Consider the following 11821-nt stretch of genomic DNA (forward strand, 5'->3'; position numbering starts at 1 on the left):
ATCTCAAAGGAATTGGTAATAATGCAATTACTGATTCCAACCCTTTAGCTAGTATTGTACCAAAAGCAAATGAAATTGAGGAAGAGGACGAATATAGTGATGATGATTTGAAAGAGACTTCCGGAGCTAGAGATCAGTCAGTAAAACCTTCGTCATCATCATCTCTTCCTAAATTTAATTTACAAATGCCATCGTTACCTGTATCAGAGAATACCTCATCAGCAAGAAATTCTTCGGCAAGAAACCCAGCATCATCATTTTCACAGAGTGAATCAATCCTACCTGTAGATTTAATAGTTCCGAATTTATGTACAGTCAATTTAAGCAGTTCTCAAAATATTGAAAGTGTTCTCACACAAATTGAGAGCGATCTAAACTCAATTAAGCGCGAAGATTTAGAATTATTTATTTTAAAACCTGTGGTATCTATTGAAGATATCAAAGATGCTAATTCTCTCGTTTGCAAGACAAACAAATGACCTGTAAGTTGATCAATTTGAATACTCACCATTTATTACAAATTTCCGTAATTGTCAGTCAATGTGGCAACGCTTCCTCTTTGTCTAAGCAAAACCAGGAGCTCAGAGTGAAACATGATAAAACCAGTACTGCTCTTCTCAATCTTTCAAAAGAAAACGAAGAAATGAGAGCACGAATTGAGGAACTTGAAAAACAAAAAGAAGATGCCAGAAAACTTGTTGAACAGCTGCAAAATCAGTTAACAACATTAACACAAAACATGTAAATTACATTAATTATTATTTCTGAACTTTATATAAGCATTGGAAAGGATAATAAACTCGTTGGACTCGTCTTTCCTCTTGATAAGGACAATGTTTTGTGAGTGCCCTGGAATTGATGGAAGCTGCTGGCTCGACTCAAGCGTAATAAATCCAATACCGTACTTCTTTCCTCGCAAGAGAGAATAGTTTGCAGAGGTCACAAATCCAATGCATTTTGCTTCGATCATTGACTTGGGAATGGCATGCATTTTTGCTTCAAGCTCCTTGTTGTCCTTGCTAGGTTTTGCAAGTTTTGTTAAGGCTATAATTTGTTGTTGATTGGTAGGTACAAAAATCATGTCATAAGGTTCCAAACTTCCTCCCCAAATTCCAAAAAGCTGTACAGGTCTATACGAAGATAAAGGGCAACTCAGCTGTTGAATAAAGTCCTCCAAGTGTTCGTTCTGGGCTACAACGTCTCTTTGAAATGCTTGGCTTGAAGGATAGTCGTTTGGAAATACTCGCTTGCCTTGCTCTAGGAGAAGCCTGTCTCTGTCAAATATTGGAAGTGCCATGGTGTTTTTTTGTTCACTGAGCTTGAACCATACATGAGCAGAGACATCAACAGTGGGTAATATGATATCAAATCCTCCTCCCATAGAACTTCCATTGTTGAGTGATGATGGTTTTTGAATGAGAAGAATTGGGTACGACCTTGGTCCTTCTGCGCTTTGTAGTGGATTGAACTTTTTGCTTGTTCTCTTATTTCTTTTTAGATATGGAAATTGATATCTGGCTTTACATTCTTTTTGATTCCAAATTAATGCAATATCATTCATACGATCTGGCACATATACCATGGACTTCTTTTGCAAGCTATTGAGAGATTTAGCATTGTCCTTACTGGATGATTGCGAAGATGTATATGATAACGATGGTGCAATAGCAGTTGCAATTAGCTGTGATTCTTTCTTAAAATCCTCAAAAGTAGTGTTAAACGAAGAAGTATAAATTGGATGTTTAGCCATGAAACTAAGGACCATATCTACTGGCAAAGAAGTAGCCATTTGAATATCTGTTTTCATTCTCTCCATTCTTTTGAAATTGTTTTAACATGACTTTCTGATTTAGTGGCTTTCAATTCATTGATGGTATCTTCAATGTGTATCCTGACTACGTTTGATATGACTTTCATTGTTAATGGGCCTCTAACTTCAAACCTAGATAAATCGTTTCTGTGATAAATATCTCCGTTTAAATCTTTTACCAGTTGTTCTAAATGTCGATAGCCTTCTGGAAGCGATGAAGGGTGTATCCAAATCATAATTGATTCCTCTGAAGCGCCATTGAATGTCACAGTTTTTGGCCGTACTAAAAATTCCACAGTGGAAATTGTAAAATTGTGCTTATCTTTCCACTCAAAAGATCCTTCTCTCTTTCCAACGAGATAATCATTATGGAACAATAACGATGAATCGATGTGAATATTCATCATAGATTTTAGCAATTTTTCCACATTTCCAGCTGTGTTAAAATCAACTTGTAAGCACACCATATAACTCCTCTCATGAATTGTGCAATGTCGTCGAATATATCTATATCCATTTCTAAATATTTTATCTGTAATATGCTTCACAGGAAGTCTCATTCCCCATTTATCCTCCATTTTCATTCGCTTGGCATGAAATATATGTGTAGATAATCGAAAAGCTTTAGTATTGGCTTCTCCATTTAAAGCAGGTAACTGTTTCACATTCACTACAAAATCTTTTCTTTGTTGTTTTCGTTTCATATCTTTCCTTCTCTTTCTTTGTCGAACCCGTTTTGGAAGATTCATTTCTCTAATTGCAGCATTTCGTAAATGTCTCGGAAGAAGATGAGGAACCTTTGACATGGCTCTCCTTCTTAAATGTCTTGGTAATCTCTGGAATACTCTAGCATTGGATGATGATGTTGATATTTCTCGTTGTAAAGTAAAAGTTCTTCTTTCCGAGCCTAAATCATTCGGAATAAATTAAATATTAAATTATTGTACACAATTAGATGATCACCTACACTCAAAAGAGCGATGGATTGATACTGTGCACAGCCTCCAAAGCCTTGAAAGTGGTTGCATTGTTCGCCATTTTTTTCGAGTTTTGTAAAAATCACTTTTGAAAGAAGGGTGAGAGTGATCAACGAGTTTATTTTGTCCTGGACCCACTTCTCGAGAAGTTCCTTCTTATCCACAATATGATTACACCACTAAACGTTCATTGGATGCTGAGGTAAAATTTGAAGATGAAGAGTTCGGGCTCTGAGGTTGTTGTGAAAGACTGGTAAAATGGGAATGTAATGGTATTTGAGTATGATGCATCATCATTCCAGTATTGGGGTCTGACATCAATGAATGAGCATATCGTTCCAACTGAACTACTTCTTCTAAAGGAGCTGAAGGACGAATGTCATGAACATTCTCCAAAAAAACCTCTGAATGAATGGGAGGAGTAAAATCAATGAAGGAACATTGGATGAAACAAGGTCGAAGAACTTTTCAGATTTTTGCCTTCCGTTTTTTCCTTAATAAACAAACCGAAATGATAGAAAAGACCAAGCAAAAGCCTGCCAAAAGAAATGAACCAACAAGACCAAGGATCGTTCCAATAATGGTTGGAAGTGAAATGTCCGTTTCTGTTTTCATGGTACCATTGGAGGTAGTTATCGAAAAAGCTGGAGGAGTGGATGGCAAGGGTGGTGGTGGTAGTGCAATTGTTGAAGAGTTTTCTTGAGAATTTGATGCTATTGGAATGGAAGAATTGTTCAATTTCCAACTCAAACGATAACGTAACGGACATCCTTCAGTAAAACCATTTACACATTGTAACCAAATGTATAATCGATCAATGGACTTGGAATGTTACGATAGGGTTGTTGTTGTTGAGGAGGTAATGATGTGGTATGAATGGTGGAGAAGGAGTGGAGCCGCTCGAAAAGGGCCATAAGGTCCATGTGGCATTGGAATTCTCATGGACAGAGATTATTCGAGGAATGAATTCATTCGAATTCATAATTTCTCTTCCCAAAGAAACAAATACAGCCACATTTCGAGGGGTAGAGGGGGAGAAGCATTACCTTGTGAAAGTGTTCTCATGGAGAGTTCCAAATTCCGAGAGTGATCATTCAGCGATTCAGAAGCAACCACGTCCACAACAATTTTCTCAATTCAAGAGGTGGTAATTGAATGGAATTGGAATCGGTCAACCAGTCCGAAGATTGGTTGTTGCTGAATAATACCGTGTAAGGATAATAAATTTCCTCAATGTTCACATCCACGATGGAGATACGAGCACGATTATTTTTCAAATCCAATGAATCCTCCAATGTTGGAATTTCATCAAAAGTATTGTTGTCGTTACCTCCTTTGCTGCTGCTTGTGTGTGAGCATGGATTGCTTAATACGAAAAAGTATTTTTCATTACTTGTTTTCTGATTTTGCATGAGTAAGTAATGAGTTTGATCGAAATTCTTGAACGGTCCTGACGTGATGGCTGTATAGAATCGAGAGGTTGTAGCATCTTGAGTCAATTCCACAATTTTATCGCTTCTCAAAATTCCCATGGTGACGTTCGGTCCTTCTTTCACTTGAAAATGAAGATGAAAATGGCCATACGAGTACTCGGTGGGGTGACGCCAATGAGAACATTCATGAATGGCATAACTGCACAAAACTTGTGTGAGAATAATTGTGAAAGAAGAATATCACCACTTGCCACACAGAGTAGTTGGAGTAAAGCCATCGTGGAACTGAATCGGCCTGTTTTATGTGAGTTGAACCAACTGGTTGTATGACTCTTGTTCATTTTGTTCATTGTGATAAAGTAAGTGGACGTGTTCTCGTGGAGGTAAATCTTTTTGTCATCATAATGTGTTGTCATCCAACACAATAGGTTAGGAGGATTTTTCTTAATTCATGCAATTTGTCAATTTTGGGATGTGAATTGATTTGAAAAGATACCTATCGAGTAAGTTGATCTCAGGTCAGTATCCATGTTGCAAGGAGTTAAAAATAATAATGATTCAATGAGTTTACTTCTTCTTAGCACCTCCAGCAACGTTGAACTTGAAGAAAATAATGTCACCATCCTCTACTTCATAGACTTTACCCTTTTCCTTGAGCTTTCCGGCATTCTTGCACTCAACTTCGCTTCCAAGTTCTTTAAAGTCCTCGAATTTCATAACTTCACAGCAAATGAAGCCTTTTTCGAAATCAGAGTGAATTTTACCAGCAGCTTGTGGAGCTTTTGTTCCTCGCTTAATTGTCCAAGCTTTCACTTCATCCTCTCCAGCAGTAAAGTAGTAAATCAGGTCAAGAGTCTTGTATCCACACTTGATAATTTCTGGAAGCTTGGAAGTCACTCCCTTCTTAATGAGCTCTTGTCTTTTCTCTTCATCAGTTTCTTGCCATTTCTTTTCGAAGGCAGCGCTGTATGGAATGACGGCTCTGGTTCTCCTTTGAATTAACGTACTCTCTGATTTTGATAATGTATTCATTCTTTTCTGGTCAACTACGTCTTTTGGAGTCATATTGACGAGGTAAATCATTGCTTGCTTGTCAACAATTGATGAGGATTCAAAATTTCAATTTCTTTTCCAGTCCAATCTCCGAATCTAACTTTCTTCCTTCTTTCAACATTGCAAGAGCCTTGTCAATGGCGTCTAATTCATCCTTCTTTTCTTTCTTTTGCTTAGCAAGCTTTTCAGTTGGACCTCTAATATTTTCCAAGTAAGCAATATCTTTTTGATCAATTCATTTTCAATAATCTTAATGTCTCTCACTGGATCAATACTTCCTTCAACGTGAGTAATATTCTTGGAATCAAAAGTTCTAACCATATGGAAGATGGCATCAACGGCACGGATGTGAGACAAGAAAGCGTTACCCAATCCTCGCCTGTTACATTGAACATTGCAGACGGCAAGGATTAATACGGAAATGCAATAAAAAAGTTGTTATTGTTATCCATAGTGAGTGATCCATTTCCATGTAAGTGCATCAATAATAATTACAGAAAATTGGGAATAATAATATCGAAGTGAAGGGTCATCACAGAATAATCACCGAAATCGATTTTCAGATTATTACAAATACGTTAATATCAAATCACAAGGTAAACAATGTAAAACAAACTTCGGAAGCGTTTTTGACCAAACCAGCAATATCAGTAACGTTCAAGACAGCTGGTACGTTATTGCTGGCTTCCAGTGATTCACAACCAGTCAAATCTATCATCAGGCACAGCAACACGGGAAGTACTTGGATCGATGGTACAGAAAGGAAGTTTTCAGCAGGTACTTGAGAGTTGGTCAAAATGTTGAAAGAAGGTTGACTTTCCAACGTTAGGAAGACCGACAATACGATTTGCAAGTTGCTACCACACGACCAAAGGCAATGGTTTTGCTTTCTTTCGAGCTACTCATTTTTTTCTTCGCAAAGACTTTCAAAATTGAATCATTCAAGAGGAGAATGAAATTGGTGCACATACCGAGTAGTGTATGAAGGAGAAAAAGGATAATGGTCTTGTTTTTATTTAATACCCTTTATTACGTGGAATCCCACATTCAAATTGCAATTGACAATCATCATCAACAACACTCGTGAAGAAGATGAAATAAAAATTCAAAAAAAATGAACGCCAACACAGAATCCTATCGTTTGTGGAGAATTAGACGGACCGTGTTGCAAATGTTGGAAGATCGTGGGTAACATGGTCATGCCTGATGAGAAGAATGCCGATATTTCAGAATTTGAATCAAAATTCTGTAATGCTCCAGTAAATGTTGGGCAATCGGGACAAGCTCGCGGTTATTCTTCGGTATCCAGAGAAAAATTAACTATTGTTACATCAATGACTGATGATCCTTCCGAAATGATTTTTGTTTTCTTCCCTCCAGAAAAAGCGATAGGTATGAAGCAAATCAAGGATATCCACTCAAAAATGAAAGAAAACAACGTAAAGAGAGCTATCCTTGTGTTGAGACCTGCTGACTCATTCCAACACAAAGATCTAAGTTCACAAGCTAAAAAGCTATTGAAGCTATTCAATCAATCGGATATATTTTGGAAACCTCAAAGAAAACGAACTTTTGGTAAATATTACGGAACATGTGCTCGTTCCAAAGCACGTTCCACTCAACAGCTCTCAAAAAGATGACTTGCTGGCAAGATACAAACTGAAAGAGACTCAATTACCTAGAATTAAGATTACAGATCCAATTGCCAGGTACTATGGTCTTCAAAGAGGACAAATTGTGAAGATTATTCGTGCCTCAGAAACTGCAGGAAGATATGTTACCTATCGTTATGTTGTTTAAGCTATTTCAATGACATGTATTCATTCATTATTATTATTACACGAAACATGACGATCAAAACTTCTCACTCCTCTTTCTAGTTATAAGAGATAGTAATCTGCTTGTAATCAACCTAAATTAATTATTTTACCAACCAATACAACCCTTAAAACTTTTAGATCCTTTGTTTGGATTCTTATCTCCATCTCAACAAGAATAAAATGCAAATGCCGTCAAAGGGAAGGCTCATTTCATCATCGTCATCCCTCAGCAAACCACCATCTTCCATAGACCCCATTCATCATCAACCACAAAACGAAAACGGCAGCACGAGCATGGATTCATGACCAACATACAATCACATTCAATGAATAGAAACGCAAATAACAACTTGCAAAGTCTTTCCGAACAACAATATTCAATTCTGCCCGAAAAATACAATTATTCATCTTCAGCCATACCGTTCCGAGAGAGTAAGGCTGTTATTACATCCACAAGCATTCAACCTCACCAACATTCAACATCTTCAGATATAATTTCCTCTCGACTCGTCATCAACGAAATGTAAATAACAATAACCCATCTCATAATTTACGACACCGAAATCAAACCACCACCAAATGGAAATTTTAATAATTTATTCAGATCCGAAACAACAACACCTTTTTCTTCCATTCAAAATATTCAAATGTAAATAGTTACAGCTTCATATACGGATGTTGCAAATTCATCGGTAAAAAGAGAACAACATCGAAGCTCAATTCAAGTAAAATTAAGGCTCTTTCTAAAAGCTTCAGAAAGCAAAACGGTTCCAAAATTTGTTCAAATTCATTCACAAAAGATGGACCAAGATCCTCTCCAAGAAGGCATACTCTACATGTGGACGATCCAAAGCGACTACGTCCTTCAACATGCAAGACATCAAGTGATGACAAAACTCAACCATACCCATCCCTGTTCTGTCTCCAACAACTATTGAGGTAGTTCAGAGCTTTCAGACAAATATGTAGCAACCTCAAAACGGAATAATAATCGAAAAGTGTCCACTGCATTTGTGGCAAAGTTTGTGGAAATTGAGAGAAAGAAGAGACAAATGAAGGATATGAATCAGCATAAAGAAATGCAATTGGAGATGAGTAAAAATGCAAAGGAAGAAAAAGAAAACGCTGTTGTTAAAGAAACTATCGAGAGAGCTTGAGGAACGCCTTGAGTCCATTTCGCAAAAATGTCTTTTTTGGAAAAGCAATCAACACCGAGACAAGGAGCTCATTCAATTTTACAGAAATCGAGAACGTCATTTCACGGGAGGAAAGCCTTCAAAAGCATTAACAAGTTCCTTACTATCATCCAGTAATAGCTCCATGAACAATAATCCATCTAGCAGTGAATAATTTATTCGACAGCCCGTAGTTGACCCTTTTGATCTCACCAAAATGAGTCCTCCTAAAGGAGTCAGCTTTCAAAGCATTGTTTACTATTGAAAGTGTTTGTAAAATAACTTATGTTTGGCAGGTTCGTTTTAGCTCGAGAACATTAAATGCGACTTATTCCACATAATCGTCATCATCTTCATCATCGTCGCTATCTTTTTGCTTAACTTTTTGTTTGATTTAGATTTCTTAGATTTTGAACGAGAGCTGCTTTCAGACTTTGAGCCAGATCCCATGGAGGGTTGTTCGCGCTCTCTAATTTGCTCTTTTAATTTTTCTGCCATTTCAGTTATTGCTTTCAAAGAGGCTTCTTCTTTAAGAATAGGAGCATGTTGTTCTATTTGAGCCGACACAGAAGGTCTAAATGAAGATGTTTCCACTACACTGGTGGTTGTAGCACCAGACTTCCTCTCACTTGTTATATTGTCATCGTCGCTATCAGACTCGTGTTTCAGTGATGCTTCTGTTGCTGTCTTAATTTTCTTGATTGTATTTTTCACATTCTCTGTGTTAGTTTTGAGAATTTGTTCAAATTGTTCATTTGGATCGTAGAATAATAGCTCTTCATATTGCTCGGAAACAAATGGTTTTCTTTTTTTGATTGCATTGTCTGATGGAAGTTTTAAATCATATTGTAATCGTATGGGATCAAGACCGCTGGAGGAATGAAAATGGATGTCAATAAAAAGAGGGAATTGTCCCCAACCTTCTTGTTCAGTTTCAAATGGAGGTTTTGTAATAGTAACTACAGGCGGATTAAACGTTTCATGAAGATGAAACACAACTTTTGAAATATAATTTAAATCATCATCCAATACAAGACCTCTCACATAGCAGACCCATTTACACCATAAACGCTCAGTATCTTTCTTTTTAAGACCTATTGCATAGTTTCCTAAAATTATAGGTTTAGTAATAAGTATTGGATGCTTTCTTTTTGATCCCGATGTTTGATCCGATGAAGACTTTCGTTTTTGAGAATTTTTCTTCTTTGTGGGTGTTTTCTTCTTTGAGGGCATTTTTTTTAATTGTAGTTTGCATTAAAACAATAACACTTTCTGAGGAAGAGAGCACATTTAGAACTCATAGAGCACATTTCTGGCGTTCCCAACTACCACTTCGCTGGTGTAACATTCCTTTATTTGGTTCATTCGGGCTACGTCTCAGTGTTTTTGTTACATTAGCTTTTTGTTGTTCGCCCAGCAAAAGCTGCTTTGTCTTTGTTGAAGGACAAAGGCTTCTGCTGGAGCTATAATGAATAATAAAACGACTTGAGGTATGTTGTTGTGATTAGAAAAATACGGTGTAATTGTGGTCGGAAGAAATAAATAGGTGAACAATTTTAAACGTGTTCCAATTTTTGGACGAACTTTTTTTGTGATGAAAAATGCTTGACATTTTATTGCATGTCTTGAGACGAAGCCACCACCTGGCTCAGCTGGGAATACGAAACGAGGTTTTTTGTTTTCTTTGCAAATACGTAAAAAGGAGGTGACAACAACTGATAATTTCCAACAATCACAGCAATTTGTTTTTGATAAAGCTTGGTGCTGGTTGTTGATGAAAATTGTCCAATTAATTTAAATTTGAATGGATCCGTCTGATTTGGTGCCACAAATATTTTAAATGAGTTAATTGGTTCAGAATGTCGAGATGCATTTTCATTTTCTCATTGAAATTGCGAACCTCTACGGTTGCATTGCTCAAAGAAATATGATTAGTCTTAATTTCAAATTCTACGGGCTTTTTAAGCAAAAATGCCGCAATATGATTTTGAGCATGAATTAATGAGTCGTGTGTTTGAATAATGGTAAAACTGATGTCGTCGGTTAATGTAAGTCGTTCTGTTAAGTTTGGCAAAACTTCACTTGTTTCAATATGGAAAACAGGAAGTGAAATGTTGTAGTAATTGGAAATGCTTGTCTCCATGAAATCGGTGGCAAATCCGGCCCTATAGTCATGTCTTGACTGATGGTATGATTGACGGATGGAGTTGACACGATGTTGTAAACATCGCAATTGTAAGTCTTTCGCACAAATTAAATCTTGATCTGTAAAACTATAAGAAATGGATGTCACGCTTTCTCTAGCTTGCTTTCTTTCATTATTAAAGTCAACAAATTGTTTTTCAGTCATTCTCATCAAAATTTGTTGGTTAATTTGACTAGGGGCATCACAATATTTCCTCTTTCTATCGTTATTGTATGAAAGATATACACATTCTTTTTTCACTAATTTGATTTTCATGTTTGAGTAACTTCTATGATAGTCCAATACTGTGGTTCTTTTTGAATAATCACGTGACTCTCCGAAAAATCCTTCAAGAGAACGTGTTCCCAATAAAGACAAATCAAAAACTGCATCTTGTGGAATAATTCTGATCAATTTCTGAATTGTTTTGATGTTATGGATAATGATGTTTTTTGTGAGGGTTCCGGATAATGTAAAATTATTATTCTTATTGGAAATAATGACGTCTTGGAAAACGGTATCCCACTCATTCAAATAGTCCAAATTTTCCTTAAGAACTTGCAACACTTCGTGCAAATTGTGTGAAGATGTTCCATCATGATTTTTGTCATCGTAAACATGAAATAAATCATGTATCGCTTTTAAGTACTTATAGAATCCTAAATATCGATAGTTGGTTCTCTCGTTCAATAATCGTAATTTTTCAAGTAACTGTAAATTGCATACATCACGTAATACATCCTCAGATTGATCATCATATTTGATAAACGAGCTCCGTTTAACTATTTTACACCACTCTAAAGGTTGTTGTCTATATATTTCATCGAGTGTGTTCAATTCAAATCGTTGTAAAATAGAACAAGAAATTTTGGTGACAGCTATGTCTTGATTGCTAAAATTTGCCACACACACTTTACCAATGTTAGTATGAAGGTTTCACTCAACAACGTAACACTTAATTCGTTGTCATTGCTGCTATGATAGAAAAAATGCCTCCAGAGTTAAAATTCCGTGGTTTTTTTCTTCCATTCAAATGAAATTGTGTCTTTGTCATTCACTATGAAGGAAAGTGGTATGTTGGTCGCTTGTGTTCTTTGAATAACAATTTTCATCAAATGGCAACCGTTTCCGTTGTCGTTGGAAGAAATACAAGCAGGAATGGCGTGCAATTTGAAGGTTTGGAGCACCTACTTTAGTGGCAACCGGATATAATTTTGGTCTCCCATTAATTGCATTCCTCATGTTTTTTGCAATGGTGACTGTAGCAAAAAATGATGTAGTTCATTTGGGCTCGATGTGAAATATTTGTAATTAGCAGACCTGCATCTGACACAGTAAGACGATGTTTCGAGTATATGTGTCACGAAA

At 36.5% G+C, this 11821-nt stretch overlaps 7 protein-coding genes across 7 annotated transcripts in view; 2 read left to right on the forward strand and 5 right to left on the reverse strand.

Annotated features, from left to right (window-relative positions):
* Positions 1 to 479, forward strand: part of C9374_014738 (uncharacterized protein) — a gene marked incomplete at both ends in the record, with an annotated part of 519 nt that extends 40 nt beyond the window's left edge. The window contains one exon of the mRNA XM_044690759.1: positions 1 to 479. This exon is cut by the window's left edge and continues 40 nt beyond it. Coding sequence (XP_044541482.1) covers positions 1 to 479 — 479 coding nt within the window.
* Positions 480 to 751: 272 nt separating this feature from the next.
* C9374_014739 (uncharacterized protein) lies at positions 752 to 2838 on the reverse strand (the record flags this gene model as incomplete). The annotated part of the gene is made up of 3 exons (XM_044690760.1): positions 752 to 1817; positions 1943 to 2717; positions 2778 to 2838. The coding sequence occupies 3 exons, from the start codon at positions 2836 to 2838 to the stop codon at positions 752 to 754; spliced, it is 1902 nt and encodes a 633-aa protein (XP_044541483.1).
* A 1043-nt stretch (positions 2839 to 3881) lies between these two features.
* Positions 3882 to 4319, reverse strand: C9374_014740 (uncharacterized protein; the record flags this gene model as incomplete). The annotated part of the gene is made up of 1 exon (XM_044690761.1): positions 3882 to 4319. One exon carries the CDS (start codon positions 4317 to 4319, stop codon positions 3882 to 3884), a length of 438 nt encoding a protein of 145 aa, XP_044541484.1.
* Positions 4320 to 4787: 468 nt separating this feature from the next.
* On the reverse strand, positions 4788 to 5285 carry C9374_014741 (uncharacterized protein; the record flags this gene model as incomplete). Its single annotated transcript, XM_044690762.1, has 1 exon — positions 4788 to 5285. The coding sequence occupies one exon, from the start codon at positions 5283 to 5285 to the stop codon at positions 4788 to 4790; it is 498 nt and encodes a 165-aa protein (XP_044541485.1).
* Positions 5286 to 6466: 1181 nt separating this feature from the next.
* C9374_014742 (uncharacterized protein) lies at positions 6467 to 7073 on the forward strand (the record flags this gene model as incomplete). Its single annotated transcript, XM_044690763.1, has 2 exons — positions 6467 to 6665; positions 6835 to 7073. 2 exons carry the CDS (start codon positions 6467 to 6469, stop codon positions 7071 to 7073), a joined length of 438 nt encoding a protein of 145 aa, XP_044541486.1.
* A 1498-nt stretch (positions 7074 to 8571) lies between these two features.
* On the reverse strand, positions 8572 to 9501 carry C9374_014743 (uncharacterized protein; the record flags this gene model as incomplete). The annotated part of the gene is made up of 1 exon (XM_044690764.1): positions 8572 to 9501. One exon carries the CDS (start codon positions 9499 to 9501, stop codon positions 8572 to 8574), a length of 930 nt encoding a protein of 309 aa, XP_044541487.1.
* Positions 9502 to 10057: 556 nt separating this feature from the next.
* C9374_014744 (uncharacterized protein) lies at positions 10058 to 11688 on the reverse strand (the record flags this gene model as incomplete). Its single annotated transcript, XM_044690765.1, has 2 exons — positions 10058 to 11264; positions 11645 to 11688. 2 exons carry the CDS (start codon positions 11686 to 11688, stop codon positions 10058 to 10060), a joined length of 1251 nt encoding a protein of 416 aa, XP_044541488.1.
* Between the last annotated feature and the right edge of the window lie 133 nt (positions 11689 to 11821).

Source organism: Naegleria lovaniensis (assembly GCF_003324165.1).
Source record: "Naegleria lovaniensis strain ATCC 30569 chromosome Unknown tig093, whole genome shotgun sequence".
Lineage (NCBI taxonomy): Eukaryota > Heterolobosea > Eutetramitea > Acrasida > Naegleriidae > Naegleria > Naegleria lovaniensis.